This window comes from Cydia strobilella, chromosome 13 (assembly GCF_947568885.1).
Source record: "Cydia strobilella chromosome 13, ilCydStro3.1, whole genome shotgun sequence".
Taxonomy (NCBI): Eukaryota; Metazoa; Arthropoda; class Insecta; order Lepidoptera; family Tortricidae; genus Cydia; species Cydia strobilella.
Window position 1 is genome coordinate 5717034 of NC_086053.1, and position 22524 is coordinate 5739557.

At 37.3% G+C, this 22524-nt stretch overlaps 1 protein-coding gene across 2 annotated transcripts in view; it reads left to right on the plus strand.

Moving 5' to 3' along the window:
* Positions 1-22524, plus strand: part of LOC134746551 (probable ribonuclease ZC3H12B) — a 28499-nt gene that overhangs the window by 2758 nt on the left and 3217 nt on the right. Inside the window, exons 1-2 of one of the 2 annotated variants that reach the window (XM_063680964.1) lie at positions 4915-5109; positions 18542-18718. In XM_063680964.1, coding sequence (XP_063537034.1) covers positions 4930-5109; positions 18542-18718 — 357 coding nt within the window. In that variant the 5' untranslated portion in view covers positions 4915-4929. Of the gene's footprint in view, positions 1-4914; positions 5110-18541; positions 18719-22524 lie in introns of those variants that run through there. The other variant, XM_063680963.1, reaches the window with a different exon arrangement.

Below are 22524 nucleotides of genomic sequence, written 5' to 3' on the forward strand. Positions count from 1 at the left end.
TAGCAGCAACAGAAATACATCATCTGTGAAAATTTCAACTGTCTCACGGTTCATGAAATACAGCCTGGTGACAGATGGACGGACAGTGGAGTCTTAGTAATAGAGTCCCGTTTTTTTACCCTTTGGCTACGGAACCCTAAAAACGAAGACATACTCACATTCCCTAATACTGTATCTTTATTTTCGTAATTTTTTTTGTTACTATTATTTTATTAATTGTAAATTTATCATTTTTTGTCGAAAGTAGCCATAACCGATTATCGGTTATTTTTTGGGCATGACCGAGACCACTTATGAAGTTTGACTGGTTATTGCATTCCCTAATGATAACATACCAAATCCATTATTCATTTGAATATGATGAGAATACAATCATTAGTTCATTAGCCTCTTCACTATATCTTGGTAAAAAATATTCCATCAATCAGTAGGTAGCAATGGTAGGAAATGTTTACTGGCAAATTGTTTCATAGAAACTTCAGACAAAGACATATGTACCTAACTCTGTATAAGATGAATAAAGTCTAAGGAAAAAACTTGCCTCTGAAATCAAGTAAAAGTCATTCTCATATAGATGGCGCCACACCTTTGGCCAGTTTGGCCTAGATGGCGTTGACGTTCACCGTTTGATATATGTTTTGAAAATATTTCTTGGCCGACCATTTAATTACAGTTCAGATCATTTTGAACACTACGCCCGCTTAACGACTTGCTGCTGACTGTACGATAGATTGAATCGAGAGTCCATTGCTACACGGGAAACCGGTGGTGGTGGGAGGCCGGCCTAAACCACCCCACACTAGCGTCTCCCGAGCGTCAACGTCTAGTCAACTCTACGGCTGCTGCTCGACGCATGCTCTGCGCAGCGACGCCATTTTTCATAGAGCGCTGGCTAGACGCCGCGCCGACTCATACTCATTTAATCATTGCTTTGTGTGTACAAAAAGATCTTAAGATTATTATTATGTTTCAACACAACCCTGTAAGGGCACTGCAATAAAATTACAAACTAATCAACTACTTAAATTATTAAATACTTATGTTTACATGTAATGGCCTGCCGTATATATATAAGGGTGGCAGAGAGGACGACACGAGTAAATATTAAGCATTATCGCAGGAGTCCAGATATTCATTTACAGAGTAGAATGCTTTGTCTACGAGGAATGCCTTTAAATTCTTCAGAAACTTATTATCATTTAGCTCATTTTTAACATGGTTAGGTAGCTTATTAAAAATTCTAATTGACATCGGGTAGGGACCATTTTTATGAATAACTAATTTTGAGGAGGTTTGTGTCAAATTATTTTTGAAGCGAGTTTCGAATCGTCGGGGCACATCTCCAAGTTTCGAATATAAATCAGGGCGCGCTTTTACAAATTTACACCGACGCTCGAAAGACGCTAGTGTGGGGTGGCGTTTGCATCTTCATATAAATGGACCATTAAACTTGCTCCGCCCAAACCTATCTCGTCATCAGTCATCTAAAAATAGACCAGACACTATACTATACATCATGCACTAATTATAATCTAATCATTTGTCTAAATGTTTACTGCATTCTCACCATTAAAGCGTAATTAGGCTGATACCGGATGTGAATTTGTGAGCTGGTTCTGTAAGGCCGGTAAGTGAGTGTTTACAAATATCGTTAACATATTTTTTTAATAATTTTTATGTTGAGAAATATGCACACAAGTTACCGTAAAAAAATTGTGACACACTTTTATTGCTGACTGCACTTTTTCTCATTTTGCATGTCTACATGTATGTACTTTTCGAGATCGACCTTTTTAATGAACCTAAACTCGATGTTTGTGTTTTTCCATGGAGAAATTGGAGAAGTTCAGTTTTTACCTTCCGACTGCATCATCAGTTCAGCTTCAGCTCCATGTTAGCCTATTATTGCACTGTTATCGGAATTAAGGGAGTATGGAGTACTCCAAATTTTAGCTGAAAGAAAGTGGCTCAATCAAATTTAAATTATAAGATTTGAAACAAACAAATATACGCGGTGAAGCTAAATAAAAGTGTGTAAAACCTCTTGAAGTTCGTTTTCTCACCGCGTACCTACGTACGTAATAAAAAGTATAAAAACCGGCCACGTGCGAGTCGGACTCGCGCACGAAGAGTTCCGTACCATTACGAAAAAAAAACAGCAAAAAAATCACGTTTGTTGTATGGGAGCCCCATTTAAATATTTATATTATTCTGTTTTTAGTATTTGTTGTTATAGCGGCAACAGAAATACATCATCTGTGAAAATTTCAACTGTCTAGCTATCACGGTTCATGAGATACAGCCTGGTGACAGACAGACAGACAGACGGACAGCGGAGTCTTAGTAATAGGGTCCCGTTTTTACCCTTTGGGTACGGAACCCTAAAAACGATACCGGATGTTGTGGTGTACATGTAGATAGGTAAATTATTTAAGCATTTTTTTTACAAAACTCGTAATGTATCGTTAATGAATATTTAGTACAGACTATTAGTCCCTTGAGCATTTATACGATCATTTATTGAACTGCATTCTCGCCAGCCGCATTAGCTTAGCACTAATTAAGATGACACCGGATGTAACATCTCATAATAAGACAACCGTTTGCGAATTTTGTGAAAAGATAAAGATACACAAAGAGGTAGTTTTTGTTAAAAACAATAATTGTAATTAAAATATTTGAAGACTGAAGACAAGTACTTGTTCAAAATAGAAGAGTTCTAAATGGTAACTGCGTTCTGAAATGATACCCGATGTAAGGTTATGAACTTGTAATGTTGCCTGATGCATCGATATAGCAGGTTACGGGGGCATAGAAACGCAAAATTGTATACTTATACTTGATAGGTATATCGAATTGACCAAATCGAAGATCTCCGTTTCAGTATGGGCAAAAATGCATTCGTATGTCTATCCGTCCGGTTCTTCGACAATTATCAATTTTATTGTATATTTATTTATTATAAAGTTTTTTTTTATCGATTTCACTTCGGATTTTTTAATGGCTGATCCTAAATTTAAGAAATAAAGGCCAACTCATTCCTCGCGTCTCTTGCAAGCCCCTCATTAAAAACATTCTATTTGCATCATATAAAGTAAAATAAAACCGACCAAGTGCGAGTTGGACTCGCGCACGAAGGGTTCCGTACTATTACGCAAAAAACGGCAAAAACACGTTTGTTGGTTGGGAGCCCTACTTAAATATTTATTTTATTCTGTTTTTAGTATTTTTGTTGTTATAGCGGCAACAGAAATACATCATCTGTGAAACTTTCAACTGTCTAGCTATCACGGTTCATGAGATACAGCCTGGTGACAGACAGACAGACGGACGGACAGCGGAGTAGAGTCCCGTTTAGTAATAGGGTCCCGTTTTTACCCTTTGAGTACGGAACCCTAAAAATCCCGACACATTTTGACACTGAACATATAGTCCCATCGATATGACATTATTGGAAACCCTCTAGTGACCAGGGTTATAATAACACGGACGGACACGGACGCATTAGCATGATACCGAATGTTGTTATAAACTTTTTCGGCTGCATCCGGGTCGTCAAGAATGCGAGTTCGTTAAACCCCATTTATGTTATGCCTATACTACCAGGCGGTTTATGATAAGAGTATGTACTTATGGACATAAGGGTCGAAAGGGACTTGGTCCAAATCCTTACTCTACTTTTTTGTCTCATGCTCCTCCTGTTGCCTGTTCTTTGAATTCCACCAAGAACTATTAATTCTCGCTGCGAAGGTTGCGGGATACACTGAATTCTCCCTCATTGAGAGGACACCCTGGGCGGAACCCCCCTAACCCCCCCCCCCCCCCCCCACGACAGGAAATTTGCAGCACCGGTAAGCAATTACCTGGAAACCAAGAGAGATTACTTACCGTTGCCCCCGGGCGTACCGTCCAAGCGCTCTTCCTAAGTTCAAATTTTTTTTTATGTACTATGTTGTGGCGTTAAATAAATGTATTTTCTTTCTTTCTTTCTTCCCTTTCCCCGGATCAGCTGATCACGAGGAATGAGAAGGGACTCGTCACTCTAGGAGGTTTCCTGTCCGTAGCACCCCAAATTAGCATTGCCTGCATCGGGAGCTCAGCTCACCCGTTCTGCTTTACGCCAACTAGTAATGTCACCAGTGGCATGGATACGTCAGATTGACACCAGATGTGAGATTGTGAAGCCATTTCCGAATGCACCACTAGGGCGCATAGGCCACCAGCGGTGCATTGAACCACTGCGGTCAACAAATACGGTTACGTGATGATAAGATAGTTTCCGGACGCATTATCAGTAGTTGACGGGTTCACCCGCACTGCAGTGGGAGAACCACTGTGTTCACCAGTAACATGGGTAATGAGGATAACTCCGGATGTGAGGTTGTGGACGGATGCATCGCCAGGACAGCCTACAGGCTGCGTCGGGCCCACCCGCGCTGCAGTGGGCGGGCGCCACTAGGGTTACCATTTAACGCCTCGATTGCTGCGATTGTAAAAACCATTTAATCCACTATGCGCTCAATCAAATCTTTATACAGAAAAGTCTGTAAACGTTTTAGGGTATAAATTATACCTAAAGAGTCAATAGTTTTAGGGTATAAAATGAGTTTTCTGCGTTCCATAGAAGTGGAGTAAGAATTGAAATAGATTAAAAGGCGATTTACTTTTATGTCATTATATCAACTACAACGACATTATTGGCATAAACGCCTCGTCAACTCATCATTGTTTTTCCGTGTCTTTAGCAAAATTACCTATATTTTTTCTGTTTTCTTAAAATCTTGTAAAAAACCACGCTCTTTTATTTTAGTTCTAATTCATTCTCTAACGTTCATGAATTATACATTGACGATTTCAACTGTGTCGGCAACTCGGCAAACAATGGGCACCCGGACATCTTTGGCGAAATGTCTGTTTGTAAAGAAATAAATGGTATCCCTACGCGCGAGTCGCAACCCGGATCTGGCTGCCCCCCTTCACCGACGGCGCGCGCGCTGCGCCGGCCGATATCTCGCGCACGCGCAGTCTCGCCGCGACAAGCCGCCTCCGCGGTCATGCCGTACTTTCTCGCACACACACACATTTATTATGTACGCTACTGACACCCAGGTGAGCGCGAAATCATCCCTTATGAATAACCGGATTAACCTCATGTCACGCTCGCCCCAGCCGGATGTAACGTATTCATTCACGACCGACATAACGTACCCGGAAGTAGCCGGCTGTTGTGAAATTAACGTCATATGGTTATGACAGCGAAGACAGTGTTTTGAACCATTGGGATTGCTAAAGGATGCTCGAGGAGCTGGTCATCTTGTGAGTTTTGTGCTGTGCGTGTGTTGACGATTCTTCGAATGTTTATTCCAATTATCGTAGCGTGTCATCTGACAAGATGGTATGCTCCGTCGCCGGCGCCGTGTTTTTACAATGTTTTTGTAGCGTTCCGTGAAAGTCATGTTAATTAATGTTTAATGTGTTTATCAGTCGTGTGATGTGTCGCAGGTCCGGTACCGGTAGTATAATGGCGACTTTCACCGGCGCCGGTGATATATAATCGCTCGTTATCCGCGGCATCCGATCAATGATTACAATCAATGATTTTGTTTTGTTTGTGACTCGTACTTACTTATGTTTTGCTTGATAATGTTGTGGTCCCAGTAGAGTACCTTGCGGTATTCCGAAAGCTCTACAATCCAATTATCCGATGATTTGTTGGAATGATATCCTTTTGTCAATTAATAAAATCACTTAATCGACCTTTTCTCGGCATTTCAAGCTCCAACTCCAAAACTTATAAAGGAAACGTTTTTTTATTTCAAAATTTAAGACTACAGAAACATCAAACAGAAAACATAGGTACTGTTTTTTAAATTAGAACTTGGCAAACTATCCATTCCTTTCTGTTCATTACATTTACATGAAGTTGATACAGTCGCTCCTTTTATAGTAAAAACTATTAAGATATCTCGGCAGCTTGCCTATTTATCTCCGCATTGACGTATTCATAAAGATCAGCTTATTTTGCATATCAGAGTGAATCACACATCCAACTAGTTAAAGTAACCTTTGTACAAGTAGAGTACCTGCTCATCCTTTATCTTGCACGAAATCCACTTTAACATGTTTTTATCAATTTGTCATAAGTGGCCTCATCTTCCAATCAGACAACACGGATCCCATTGTTGAAAGACTAACCTTCCTGCGATTAGATGACAATCAGAAATCCCGATAATGACTCCTAATCCACCGAATCTGAAAATAAAGTATAAAAAGAGTGGCTTAGCAACCTTCTAATGTTGGTTGGAACGTATCAAGTGTATCCGGTATGATTATGCCGTGATGTAACGAATATCAATAGGTAGCTTGCGGCTCAACCGAGGCCCACTTGCGTACCGTTGACAAATAAAAACCGGTCAAGACGGATATGTAACTGTAACGTCCGCTGAAGCCTGTAGTAAACTTTTGACAGTTTTTTGTGGACATGTGTTACGAGTATATCATAAGATCGAAAAACTAACAGATAATCCTAATCATTCTTTATATGGCATTCATTATTTTTAATACTGTTTTTAATAAAGATTATTTATGATTATCTAATGCAATCGGCAATGATCTTTTGCTAAAGTGGAGGACAAACATGGCCCCTCTGCGACTATGTTTCCTGTTACAGTGACGATTTGCTCCGGATAATTTCCAAATATCCGTGAAACCAGTCTGTTGGCTAGATTACGTAAAAAGAACGTTTAAATTAACGTTACAGTTACCATAGTAAACCCAGTCAGCTGTTTAGACTTGACTCGTACGTTGTCGCACGCAAACATTAACAAAAACTTCCAAGAATTACGACGTCCTAGTTGCAAAACAAAAGACAAGTCGTAATGAAATCATTGCAAGGATGACACATGTCCTTCAATATGACTAATTTATATTTTTTATAACGAATGACAATAGCGATTAACGTATTATTGCGAATTTTGTTCTAAAATTTTCGAGAACGTTTTGCCATCGAGAGAACGAATGAACTTACTAAGTTGTTACTGTCTATCTAAATCCAATTTTTAACCGACTTCAAGATTTCAAAAGGAGGAGGTTATCAATTCGGTTGTATGTTTTTTTTTCTTTTTTTTTTTTTTATGTTTGTTACTCCATAACTCCGTCATTTCTGGACCGATTTTGAAAATTCTTTTTTTGATTGTAAGTATATACATACAGATTGGTCCCGTTTTGGTCAAAACGCAGTTCTGATGATGAGATCCATGAGGAATCGAGGGAACTCCTCAAATGTTAAAGGCATACATATAGTGATTTTAGTATTTTCACCAACAAATCAAGCATTTACATATAAAAAAGTGACATTTGATGAAGTGGAACTGCTGATGATGATCAGAACGGAACTCTTCAATGACGCATAGTTCACGTTTGGCGATTTGTCCTCTTCGTTATGATTGGTAAGCAAGTTAGGTTTTCAAGACACATTTTTGTCAAGCTCGAGTTCTGATGATGGCATCCATGAGGAATCGAGGGAACTCCTCAAATGTGAAAGGCATACATATAGTGATTTTTGTATTTTCATCAACAAATCCAGCATTTCCATTTAAAAAAGTGACATTTGATGAAGTGTAGCTGCTGATGATGATCAGAAATATCAGAATGGAACTCTTTAACGACGCATAGTTCACGTTTGGCGATTTGTCCTCTTCGTTATGATTGGTAAGCAAGTTAGGTTTTCAAGACACATTTTTGTCAAGCTCGAGTTCTGATGATGGGATCCATGAGGAATCGAGGGAACTCCTCAAATGAGAAAGGCATACATATAGTGATTTTCGTATTTTCATCAACAAATCCAGCTTTTACATAGAAAAGTGAAATTTGATGAAGTGGAACTGCTGATGATGATCAGAATGGAACTCTTCAACGACACATAGTTCACGTTTGGCGATTTATTCTCTTCGGTATGGACCCAGACCCAAACTTGGACCTGGACTTTTTTTTGAACTGCGATCCTCACAGAACCGAACTGCTATCAGAAAAGTGAGTTAGGTTAGGTTAGAACTGTGACCCTTACAGAAACGAAATGCTATCAGAACATTGGGTTAGGTTAGGTTAGAACTATGACCCTTATAGAAAAGAAATGCTACTAGAAACGTGGGTGGTTTTACCTCATTTTAGTTAGGCAAAAGATGCTGTCTTTTTCATTTCATTGTCTGAAGTGCACCATCAACAATAAGTAACCTTTCAACGGCATCCCCCATTGAAGTCTGTTTTTTTTTTCTTAAAAATTATATATATATAACAGCTGCTATTGCGATTAGATGAACTGCTTTCATATAAGAATCACAATAAAACTCAAGTATCAATAGGGTATTTCACAATTTTTTATTAATGGTATCAGTCGATCAGGTTTGTTTTGAGGATCAAATATCTGTATGAGACCCATTGTCTTGAAGCAATACAAAGGTCAAAAACGATGGTCAAAGTCTGGCACCCGCACTTTACTGACGAAACACTTCTAACAAAATGGCAATACACCGTGACGTCACCTTGTAACGTCGCTATTGCTTGGAAGCCGTTTCGATGTATGGAAAACTAGAAAATTGCGATTTGTCGGTGAAATATTGCGTTTATGTATATTGTTGCTGTACAGTACTCAACTGGACTCAACTCTATTTTATGCGTTGAAATTTAGTAGCAGGTACATATATATATATATATATATATTTATTTATATTTATATATTTATTGTTGTATATATTTATTTTATCTACATATTACATTTATATTTGTGTCTATTAAAGCATTTAGTTTTAGTGTTCTTTACATACCCCGCACCAACTATGCTTCTCTGTTTGGCCTAAAGGTTGACTGGTAGAGAATGCCGTGTAGCATTAAGTCCGCCTTTTGTCACTGTATATTCTTACTGTGCAATAAAGTTTAAAATAAATAAATAAAATGTTTTTTTAATAAAATGTAAGGAATCGAATGGTATAATATTTTTTTCCTATTTGAAACTTTGAGGTCTTGTACTTTTTTATTATTCCCATATATTTTTATGTTTCCAATTTATTGTGTTAATTGCTCATTTTCTATGTATTTGTTACCTAGATTTAGTTTTAAAATTCAACATGTGTCAACAACCCTATTTCGGCCAACGCTTTGGCACTCGGTTATCAGCAGTCTGGGGTGTTTGTGTTTATATTGTATAAGTGTGTCGCGAGGGCATCCTGTTGGTCCGGCGCCGTGACGCCACATCGCACGAGGTGGCGTCGACCAATCGCAACCACCCCACTCTTATCTCTGCTCAAACGTATGATAGAATTTCTCCACAAACGGAACTGGCTGTAATCAGACGTGCGCTGAACTTGTTTACTGGCGAAACCTATTAATTTTAATGCAATAGAAACTGGACCGCAGACGCAGATTAATAGGGCTGTGGCTGGAGAAAACAGCTAAATTGTTACTGTGTGTTGTTTGTGTAAACTCGCTTAATACCTACGCGATGGTGCAGCTCAAGAGTTCACTTTGTTGGGTGTCCAATTGTCAATACCTTAATAATTTTAATAATCTTAATTGCATTGCAAATGACTAACGCTAAAGTTCACTACACTATTATGCTGGTTAGTATTAGATATCAAGGCACGAGGGTTAAACAAATTTTGCCACCGAGTGAAACACAAAAAAATTTACCACACCAACGCCAGGAAAGTCCACTGTAAAATATCATACAAAATCAAACCAAATCATATCTAAATGTACGTTATTAAACATTTTTCATTCAAAATCAACATTTATAAGTCAATTCTACCAGCCATCATAAGGAAAAAACTCAAAATTTGCATCACATTACTTTGCCTAACATGTGGATAAAACACTGATTTAAACTTTCACGGTTTCTACACATTATTAAATTGTAAAATGGGACTCGCGCAGCTAGATGTTGATGTCAACTTTAGCCAGTTTTCTCCGAGACCACGGGGACAACGAAGTCCTCGAAACGTCGGAGGTAAAACTTAAATACGCGATTAAGTCCCGTTTTACAATTTAATAATATGTGGATAGAATGCAACTTTCGCATACGTTTTTGAACAATCAAGAGAGCCTTTACCAGTTGGTGTGGTAAAAACATATTTTTTCTCAATAGATACGTTAGAATATTTTTTATTGCATGTGTATAGATAAATTCCACCTACTTAATACATATAGATACTCTTTTATCTTTATACCAAACGAGCTTCGCATTGTGCTAACGTGCTCTTATCTTATGCTCTGCACTGCGTGGCATTTATGACGGCAAAACTAACACGTTACTTTTCTTCAGTCCCTTGTGCACCTTTTTCATTGTTTTCTTCCGTTTTCCCGCTTCCTATGCGCTTTTTCTCCCTACATAATGTTATATTAAGCAGGTTGACGGCGAGTTGTCATTAATATTAAACAATTTGGTGGCGTACACATTAACTATGCTATGTTGGTCGCTTCGATGTCTTAGACCTTGACTGTAGGCTGTAGGCAAAGATAGCTATAACTCCGTAATAGATAGATACAGTCTAAGGAAAAAACGTGCCTCGAAAATCAAGAAAATTTGATTCTCGTTCAGAGGGCGCTACTAGTTTTGGCCTACAGTCGAATAGATGGCGTTGACGGTTTCGTTTGTTATTTAACAATTTTAACGCATATCAGTGAAAGAACATGGGTTAAAATCATAAAAATTATTAATGCAAATAAAAAAAATCATTTATCTATATTTAAATACATTCTATCGTATTTTTATAAATCTTCATTTTTAGTTTTAAAGTGTGTCGACAGATGGCAGTGAATTTACTGGGGTTACAAAATTTACTATGACAGTACCGCTCTAGTATAAGTTACTCTATGCTGTAGGTAAACGTCTCTAAGCAACAACGAATTATTTCATGAGATTAGATGCCCATATCAGCTGTTGTACATACATACATATCAGTGGCCATGAAAACTAGGTGAACGTTTACGGATGTATGAAATTACTATTCGATAATACTAACATCCTATTCAAATCTTAATCTATTAGCGATGTAGGTATTTATTGCGAAAATATAGAATATTATTATACATTAGCGTATTTATCTTATGTAAACAAATTGAAAGCGGGCACATAAACATTTATCTTGTTAACAGTTGTTCTAATTACTGACGTCATTGCTATCTGAACACGTCACACATAAATTCACTCTTAACTTAACGCGCAATTTGCTTATAATTACAAACGCAGGCTTGTTTTGTTTCATAATTAAATACGAGTGCAAAAACAAGTTAGAGCTTATTTTTTATATGCATAAAGCAAAGTCACTACCGTTCTATATTCTTATCGATGATTTGTACCTAGTATAACAAAATTCATTCCTTTGTGAATACGAGAACAAATAAAACTGGAAACCTTCGTACGTTTCACTTATAGAAGCACAGCAGCACATATTTGAAATAATCAATTTTAAGACTGTATTTCGTTTTTTAAGACATTTATTCGGGTCGCTTATTGGGGCATTTAAACTAAACGTTTTGGTAGTTGTCTTTTTTGTAGTCCACCAATTGGTAATTTAAAAAAATCTCAATTATCTACTTATCAAAACATTTTTTCAAGTCAAGCATTGTGCTGTCTTCATGTACAATGATCTCCATTACTAAAAGATGAAGGAGTTGATTAGCTAAAAAGGATTATAGAGTCACACTTTAAGAATAAATCAACTCTAACTAATAAGGACTCAAATAATGAAAATTCTCGGAAGTCTTTTAATTGTACAGTCAATAAACTGAGTCTAGGTAGTAAATAGACTTATGTTATGAGTCTAAATTTAAAGTACTAAAATTTGATCCCTGATCCTTTAAGACTCGTAAGAGAATCTTAAGACCATAATTCGATACGCCGTCAATCAACATTTAGCTGTCCATTTTGTAGTGTACTAATTGTTAAAACAATTCATCGACCTCTCTCGGTAAACTGGCTTCAGGCATCTCAACAAAAGCATTAATATTCATTGACTTGTTGGTATCATAATTTAAAGGACTCGACATTGCCTAGAACAATTGCTACACAACTGTTTGCATAAACGTGTAATTTAAGAGCGCTAAACCAACTGTTTAACGGCTTCTGATCATTCATAAATAAATAAATGCGAGTAGCCTCCGTTAACCTTTATCGTATTTATTTCATTAACCGATGTAATTTTTTACTGCTCATATAAACTGATACGATGTGCCTTACCAGTCTTATAAAGTCCCCTTTTTTTTTAAATAATGACTCAAAATGTCTCAGGCTGTTAACTTGTGGTATTATTTCCCGCGGCCGTCACCAGATCTGGTGTCGCATACAAGTATTACTAAAGCAAGTAAACACTGCATCGCAGCTGGTTGCAGGAACAATGCCAAAAAAGCTGACCACGCATAAGTATATATAATATCATATAAGTATATATAATATGTCCAATACAAAACCCGTACAACCTATAAACACACGTAAACAGGGGTTTTGTTATACAGTGAGCCTTCTGTACGTAGTACTATTATTTATTCTGTGTTGAAAGTGCTGAAACGTCAGTTTTAAGGAGTCGTCTCATAATGACTTATTGTGAAGAGTTGTTCCACTGTCGATTAATAATTAATACGATCACAGATATCACGACACATGTTCTTACAAAAAATATTCAATTCACATGAAATCTTTGAAATTATTCTTAAGCATTTTACTACATCAAAATTACAAGATGTCACGGTAAAGAGTAAAGACTAGGTTTGGGTGGCCTACCAATATCTTTAAAAAAAATATGTTTCCGACAATTGTTTACAAGAGGAAGCCTATGTGGTAAAACCGTGGGATTTTTAGCGTGTGAATACTGAATACTATAAGGAAATTAAATAAACGACAGGACCGGCATTGTTTCGGTCGTAGACAGGATTATTCAAGAATTTGTGATAGTGATCAAGACAAATCGTTTGTCTAGAGATATGAAGGTAGCAAATGATATTTTAATTCTACTATTATTTATTATTATTGGGGTGTTGTGGGCCTTTGAGTGCCACGTCGAACAAGCAGTGATCTATTGTGACTACTGCCCGTTGAATCCAGGAAATTCTAGATTCTTTACGTCGTAATGTTTTGTACCCTATGAGGGTTGCAATATGCCGCCGATGCCGCCCTAAGTAGGTACTTCTTTTTGACATTAGTGGTCCACAGAAACAGATAATTCTAATTTTACTAATTTAATTTCGTAGCAAACCTTTCTGTCTTTGAAGACTTGTATATTTGTGAATTATAAGGCCATTGATTCTGTTTTTAGGGTTCCGTAGCCAAGATAGAAAAAACTGAACCTTGACATTTTCGTCGTGACTGTCCGTCAGATTATCTCATTCTCATAGTGTCAATGATCTTATAATTCTCTATCTGTCCGCATTTTTACGTTTATTCTAGTTACATACTCACTACTCAGCTACTGCTTCGGAATCAGGCTTTTATAATTATCCCTTCACTTTGTGGAGGCTATAGGTAACTATGCATCTTCCGCACCCTGTTTTGTCAAACCATTGCGTCGCAAAACATCGTTTTTCATTTGCATCCATAGTTGCATATGTATTTTGTTCAGTAAGGATACAAATCTACAGTATCTTGATAACTCTGCTAGATAATTGTCCATGGTGATAATTACATGAGACAAATATGTAAGTTTGATTTTGATATGTCAATCTTGTCTAGGTATTCTTCCTCTTTTTATTATAGAGCACAACGATCAATATCTTAAGATGACCCCTATAATATAAATCACCTGACCGACGGTCGATGACGCAACGCGTATGAATAAAGTTAGCGACACAGAATTACCTATGGTAAAATTTATGTTTCTTCTCATCGTGACGTTTTTAGCAAATCGTGAACTGCTTAGGTATACTTGTTGATTTATCATTAGTATATCTCATGAATTGATGATGATGGAGGCGCTAATAAATTATGCGAGGTAATAATTTTCATCAATTAGTCTGCTTATTTCTTCCCTATATTAGATTTCTACTAATAAAACATTTCCTTAACAAAAACAAAACCTTCAATATTACAATGACACTTTTACACATTATTGTGGTTGGTTCAAAAAGTCGGTGGTTCAAGAGGACCTCTTACCTAAATAAAAAGAGCCGCCGAGAATCCTTAGTTCAACCTTTGACTTCTTTTTCAAATAAATGTTAACAAATTATCACCCATTTTCAAAGCTAAAGTAACCTATACTTAAATTGTTATAGAATTGAAAATCAATCAAAAAGTCATTGCAAAAAATCACTGAATTGTCTGTTAATAAATTTAAAAATTATGTAAAACGTAAGCTTATCTCTAAAGCCTGTTATAGCACACAAGACTACATATGATGAAACACCGTGGGATTAAGAGTGATTGAAAATAATTATTTATTTATTATTATGTTAATAATGATGAAATTGACAATTCAATGATACCTAATAATCCATATTTTTTGACATTTAGATTTTTATTCTAGAAAGTTTCTAGACTAGTATTTTTTTATACAATTTTGGTGTTTACGATCCTTTTGTGAAATTCTTATTATTAAGTTTGACATATCTATAATAATTCAATGTTTTTAAGAACAATAATAACTGCATCAATAAATTGCTTTGATATTTAGATTAAGGTAATATTTGTAAAACTAGACAATTGCTTGTTGCTAGGCCTATTTGAATAAAGAATATATTGACTTTGACTTTGAAAAGTATGAAATGAAATTTAGAGTTAAATGTTAAATATGATTAGGCATATCATTCGTCCCACTTCTGACCGTAAACCGGAGGCATCACCTAAAAATCCCATCTCCGTTCAACACGGAGCTATAATTTTCTATCAATTCGCCGCGGAGAAACACGGATCGGTCTCATTCGTTGCCCGCGCGCACCATATTCTTTTAGAAAGTAGCATCCGGCTGCAGGTAGGCGGGCCGTTTCCGTGCGGCTTTCCGGATGTGATCCCCACTTCAAAGCCCTACTGAGACCTTTTCAAAGTAGTTGATGTTTATAAGGTCACACAGCTACTAAAATAATTCTGTGTTCCTGACCCTTTATTTTTACTAAAGTTGGTTTAGTTGGTTGGTTGGTCGTATTTTGTTCATTATTAAGGAATTAACAAAATTGCAAACACTTAAGATTACTTAAACTTAGAGCATTAAATAAGATTTTTTATTGCATTTAGTTTCTGTTGAAAAAACCTTTGTTAAATAAATATTTTAAGAATTTGCACCTACAAGCGGATGTGTTTGTGTGTTTTGAGTTGAGTAAATATTTGCAGATCCTGGTTGCTGACCTAATGCTTCACTCCAATGGATATCGAACTGGCGTGGCATGGGTACACGGTACACCTACCAATACTATCTAAACTTTGTATCGCAGCCAACTAGGACCCGACGCGGATGTAGCGGCTATGACTAACTTTTCGTTTTCAACGCCCCCAAAGGGAGTCTAAAGTTTTAATAAATTTCCAAAGTAATCCCAATCGTAGGTGCCGGTCCATTTTTGTCAGAACTAAACCTATGGCAATGGGATCCACGGGGAATCGACAGAACTCGTCAAAAGTGATATTGCTACCTGTACAAATATCATTATTTTCATTTGGTAATGTTTTCATAAAACATGCGGCTCCTGAAATAACCGTAATTATTACCCTTACTATATTATTTTTACATTTGAGAAATTGTAGGATACCTGTTATTCTTATTTTACTTCTCAAATTCACGATAAGTTTCACTAGACTTATATTGACCGGGATATCAATCAATAAATCAATTTATTTTGCTGTAATAAGAATACTGGATATGGACTGTGATTACCTTTGTATTGTTTTTGTATGTAACTGCGTCGACATATCGGGAGCTCAAAAACAATACTAAAGGTAATCACGGTCCATATCCCGGTCAATATAAGTCTAGTGAAACTAACCGTGAATCATTCAAAACTCTCACGATAACTTTGTTTAGAGAAGCTGATGCTCTGAATGGATCAATTATAGGTCGACTTCGATAATTTAAATTAGTATTGAAATTTATTATTTATTCAACACGAGGAACTCTGTAGAAATATTATGCGGATCTTTTATAGGTTGTAGAAAAAAAATGGTCAAATAATGAATGACAACCGGTATGGTCTGGCGTTGCGCACACGCAAAGGTCAATGATCATCTGTAGATCCGCTTCGTCGGCCCCCTGACCCTGTCCGCAGTGCCGGCTGTAACGTAAAATCTGCTTATTAATTACTTTGGTCACGGTACGTGAAACCGATTAAAAAGCTATATTTGTGCTATAATGGTTGATACAGTAAACATATTTTTATAACACAGTCAACGTAATGATAAGATAAATAACCATTAAATAACTGAAAACGGAACGGCACGGAGAACACAAAATAGTGAACAGCCAGAACAAATGATTAGATTTATTAAAGAGATATCTTTTGCAGATAACCTAACCTACCACGTATAATACATCATTTAGTACGAGGTTTGTTTCTTAGAATTCGTTATGAGAGGCAATCTTCTATTAGACGCCCTTAACACACCTAATCTGACCCTCTACTAATGACTTGCGACATTTACCTAACGGACATAAGAAATACACATTTTCATTAAAGCTAATGTCTCAATAAGACACTTAATTGATTTTTATCCACAGTTGCTCAAAAAGTGCTACTTTACGTAGCTGTTAAGCGTGCTGAAAGTTGGTATTCGCGAACTAGTGCTTTTTACTTTTCCATTTTTTTTTTAATTTATACTTGTTCTAATTCATGACTTCTTATTAATGAGTGTTAATATTAGTTTCCTTTAAACGCCGTAACCAACATAAAAACCTACTGTTAATGTAAGAAAACGAAAAATATACATATTTCATATTTTATTACTTACCTCTTAATCATTATAACACGTTTATTTTTTAACATTGAAGAACCGTTCTTAATAAGTTGTCTGAATGGAACGGAATAGCTATGGAAGGTAGAGGTAGGAACAGCTGCCGAAATGCCTGTCAAAGAAGAAGCGTTTTTTCTTACTGCAAGTTAAGTTTCCAAAGGCAACATTCAATATTGTTTTTATTCCTTACTTGTTGTTTTTCTTATTTTTTCGCAACTGTATTAAAAAAACGTCGTTCGATACACGTGCTTCACTCGTCCCGTCATTCATAATATTCATATCTCGGTACTCGTGCCGTAATGACATATTTTCCGCACTAGCATCGAAATGTACTATTTCAATATTATAGTGGTTTTTTAAATATCCCATGCGCACACTTCATCAGGCGGCATCGGCAATTTAAAAAAAACATTCTTGCGACTTAGAATAAATTATGTCAATTATTTTCTTGATGGGGGTTTCCCAAACTCATTGTCTCATGGATACGGCGAAATGGAAACCGCAGCGTGTGAATTATTCCACGCGCGTCACATAGGAGACAGCGGCAACGTAGGCCGTGCGTTGCTCACTGAGGCCTGCTGAGACGCAATCTCAGGCGAACCAACTTAACTGTAATCTTAAGATCCGTAACAACCTTGCTTGCGTAGGTATCAGGAGAACACACTTGACACTGCCTGGTTCGAATATACGTTTGACTCATCAGCACTCACAGTCGGCTAGAAGAACAAAAAACACGGCCTGGTAACGTTGCGTAAAGCAATTGTCGAGTCTTTGACAGCATTCGCACTTGCGCAAAAATACGCTGTGGGTTTTGCGCGTGCCGAATATGACAACATTATTCTGCAGCAAATTCTCTAGCACTTTCTTTGCAATAATATTGAATTGTTGGTAGATTGTTCTTCGCCCTTTCTATCAATCCTTAGAACATTTTTTAACCTTAAATACGGTGTACGGTGGTATAACACACATTTTTATGATAGTGAATTGATTAATAGTTATTTACGATACAAGTGCGGAAAAGAGGAAATTCGAAACGAGTGGCGATAAATTAAAACACGACCGCAGGGAGCAGTACATATGGCCCTTTAAACTTTCGACATATGCACGAAAAGTGCTCTTTACGCACTTGTGCGAGAAAGTAGCATCATATGTACTGTAAAAATAATAATTAATTAATTAATGAGTATTAATTATTTTCTAGAGGTCGATTTTGTTAGCGTTTGTTCACCTAGATTATTATGAATTATGTTCTAGGCTCTGCACTGGCTATCTATCTGAAGGACGGTTATTCCGACGTACCTACGTCTTTGCGTTGTGTGTGCTAGCTAGATCTCACTTATTGGTACAACAATGTCATTTGAAAACCTTGCGGACATTGTTGTTAGGAATTGTATGAAGTTCCATTGACTAAGAAGTCCTGACGCAATACAAAGCGAGTTGTTACAATTTTAAGAACATGTCGAGGTTTTCTTCTTAAATATTTTTAGTTGCTCAACATTGCTTCTGGTCTATAGGCACCTTCAATAGCCTCCGTTTTCGGGCAAACCAAGTTGATCCTTATTGACATCGCCTTATACCGTTCCTAGACTTAATATCTTTAGAGTAACTTTGTTATTTTTGTTCCAGAAATATGTGGAGTCATCCCTTGGCTGGGCAGGCGAGCGTGGCGAGGACTCCAGCTACGACTCGGAATGCGAGGATGAGAGCGGCCATCGCGCCGCGTCTCGCACCCCGTCGGACACGCTCGCGGCAGAGTTTGCGGAGTATGTCACGCTCGGTCCGCCGCCCCTGCAGCCTAACCAGGTGAGTTACAATATGTGGTCATTCCTGGGGCAGGTGTGGCAAGGACTCCAGCTACGACTCGGAGTGCGAGGATGAGAGCGGCCATCTCGCACCCCGTAGGACACGCTCGCGGCAGAGTTCGCGGAGTACTTACGTCACCCTCGGTCCGCCGCCCCCGCAGCCTACCAGGTGAGTTTCTACAGCCACCCAGGGTAAGCTGAATCTTATCTATTCAGTGAAAATGTAGAAATCTTATCTGCAACTTCATGACAGAAAGATCCTCATGATTTATAATTATGTCAAAACTAAACAGATATACAACACATTTTTTTTTCTATGTAAAAAGACGTTTTCATTATTCTTGGGTGTATCTCCATAAAATTCATGAAATTGCAGATTCTCCTAATTTCAATACCTGTCTGATAGTCTGTCTAAACTCTTATCTATAAATCACTAATTTAAACTTTCACGATTTTTACTCAATATGATTCACAACGACGGGACTTAATCGCGTAAAAAACGCGACGCGACGCTTATCTATACTTAAGTCAAGGCTTAACGTTAATACGTTAAATACTTTCATTTCATGTGTATTCCTCGATACAAACAAAGTAACGAGTATTCGGGGTATTATTAAAACAATTCAAGCCATTGTGTCTACGCTGTCATAAATGTAGCTTCTCAATGAATACCGGTTTGCTGATTTATTGCCGTATTTTGCAAGATAAGATACTTCTTAAGAGGTTACATTAGTGGTAATTTTTCCATACAAACGTTCTCGCCATTTTCCTCTCTTTATTTCGGCCCTAGATGTTTTTTTTTTATATGAGTTCCATATATTACCAGTATCTGTGTCTGTAGGCACTAGATAGGTATGTTTAGTTTTTTTAGGGTTCCCTACCCAAAGGGTAAAAACGGGACCCTATTACTAAGACTCCGCTGTCCGTCTGTCCGTCACCAGGCTGTATCTCATGAACCGTGATAGCTAGACAGTCGAAATTTTCATAGATGATGTATTTCTGTTGCCGCTACCGAGTGCGCTCTGAGTCCGACTCGCACTTAGCCGGTTTTTTTATATAGGTATTCTTGTTTTTATAAGAACCAAGAACAGCGCTAAAAACGTCTAAACAAAAATATGCCGTAAGCAGACGCCTAGCATACAAAATCAGCAAGAATAAACGCAATAATCAAAATTTCGTTACGAAAGTTTTGGAGGAGGAAAATGTCGAGAACGAAACCTCGATTTCTGAGATTTTTACTCAGGATTTTTCGCCTGAGCTGCAATTGTCCGTATCGCACTAATCTCAGAAGCCGTTCCCGGCAGCCATGTCAGCGCAACGGAGATACGTATTTACCTATAAGTCAAATCTGAGAAGGGGCTCAGCTGATATAATATCCTTTTAATTCACAACTACGTTGTCTGCGTTTAGTGGAAACTAAAGCTGCCTTTTCATAATAAGGGCACCTCTCAACTGTATTCGAGTATTTCTTTTGGATTACTATTCCTAACTTCGTTGAATATGGAGTTGATTGAACGTGATACAAGATTTAATTGCCAGTGGATTGCGTTATACCGGTCTCGATCTCGACTTCCCACTACAGGAAGCAATAAATAAATTAGTGATACGAGAAGCATTCCGATTGCAAATTGAGAAATCGTGATTAGGGCAGCTCTGAGATAAATACTCGTACCAAGTTAATTTACTAAAAAAAATGTTATACGGTAGCGGCAAATAATATATCATATTTTTTCATTTGCATATAGTTTTTAATAATTTCTCGAAAACGGCTCCAGCAATGGCGATGGAGGGGGCGTATGAAAACACCTCGATTAAGCTAGGGTTCATTTTGAAAATAATTAGTTTGCCCGAGTTTTCCCGGTAGCCCGGTGGGTACTAAATTGTAAGAATGCCATTTAATTTTTAAACCAGTGGCGAGGCATAAAAAAATGAACCATCTAGGTTTTATTGTTGGTACTGGTAAGATTCGATTTTTGAGTGTTTTTAAAATAAGAAATACAATATTTCGTCAGGTGACAACCAAAACTCACTAATTACCACCACAAGTTCATAGCCATAGTGAACCATATTGGTACTAAAATAAGGTTGATTTTTGTTTAATTATTTTTTAGTAATTAGTGAGTTTTGGCTATCACCTGACGATTTATAAGTTTTATAACATACAATAATTGAGGTGTGTGGTAAGTCCTCAATCCGCATTGCGCTATCGAGGTTGCCACTTGGCATGAAAACGTAGCGTAGTCGGACACTAACACAATAAACAGGAAATGCCAGGTATGCGATATAAACTAAGTAATAATATAGGGTGTGGGGTCATCCATAAATTACACCACACGAATTTCATGATTTTTTGACCCCCCTCCTTGTCACACCTGGTCACATTTGGCAAAGTGTGGTGTGATGTCACATATTTGGCAATCTTGTTTTCAACAAAGTCAGCAATTCGAATGAAATATTATTTTAATAATAGCAATATTAGGATTTTTTTTATATGACACGAAACTGATTAGGAATAAAAATTGTACGAATAAAATGATGCAAAAACTAGTTATTTAACTGTACCGCGAATACAAAAAATCAAAACAATTTTCGGCTACAAATTTAATGAAGTTAGTGACGTCACAAAGTTTGTGTCTCCCCATGTCACATTTTCTTGACCCCCTCCTTCCCCCTAAACGTGTGACGTAATTAATTGATGACCCCTTTTTACACGACTGCCCAAAGAAAAAAAGAGTGTAATGTTTTTGCTTTATCTATTCTTATAATATGATATCGTGATAGATAAAGAATTATAGAAGTTACGGGTATCTGTGAATGTTAGTTTGGATTAGGCCGAACCACACCTGATACGAAAGTGTGCAGCATGGTTTCCAACTTCCCACGTGCCGCCGTGACGGTTGTAATGTATGGAATTGTTAAACAGATGGGACATTACTTTTATTCTACGAATACACATTGTGCTAAACAGTTGCACAGCGAATTTGCCATTATCTCAGTGAATATTATTCTACCTATGCGCGTTTCCGGCAGTGAAATGGAACCGTGCTGCATTCGTATGTGGTGTGGTTCGACCGTAACCTTATGCAGAGTTATGCAGTTAGGGTACACTATACTGCACATATTGATAATATTGAGCTAACTAAGCCAATATAGGCTAATCTAAGGGACGGCGAACGATATAGCAACATCGCTTACTAATACCCTCCATCAAGTCCAACGCTTCATTGCGTCTTGCGTCCTTAAGTTTGATTTGCGTTGGCCCGACATGTGTATACCTACCGGGTATTACTTATTAGATTAGATTGCAACAGCACGTAGAATTGCATTGTTTCATTTCATCACACTCGCTCGTAACGTCCACATGCGGGCGAAGCCGGCATGGCCTAAATTAATTGAACTGGTAATAACTACGTTTTATACTTACTAGTTGCTGTTTATCAGTTACATATTAGAGCGTTACTATGTATACGCATTTCTTCATCTCTCCACGAAATGTAGGTAGAGTCAAATCAAGAAAAGTCCGCAGAGACTGTTATTTTAAACGTTAAACTTGTATGATTTTATGACGTATAAATAACACTGGACTGGCACTGCGTGTGCTGTCGAATTCTCTGCAGACTTTCTTGGTCTAACTATACCTATGTCAGATTGGTTGACGAATAATGATGAACCCCGAACAAAGAAATATATAATTTTTTTGTTGTTTGCATGCATGCATTTGATAAATCGCAATTGAACGCAAATTCGAAAGTCCACCTTGATAATTCGCAATTTATCTTTTACAATTAATTAAAGTTCATACTTGCA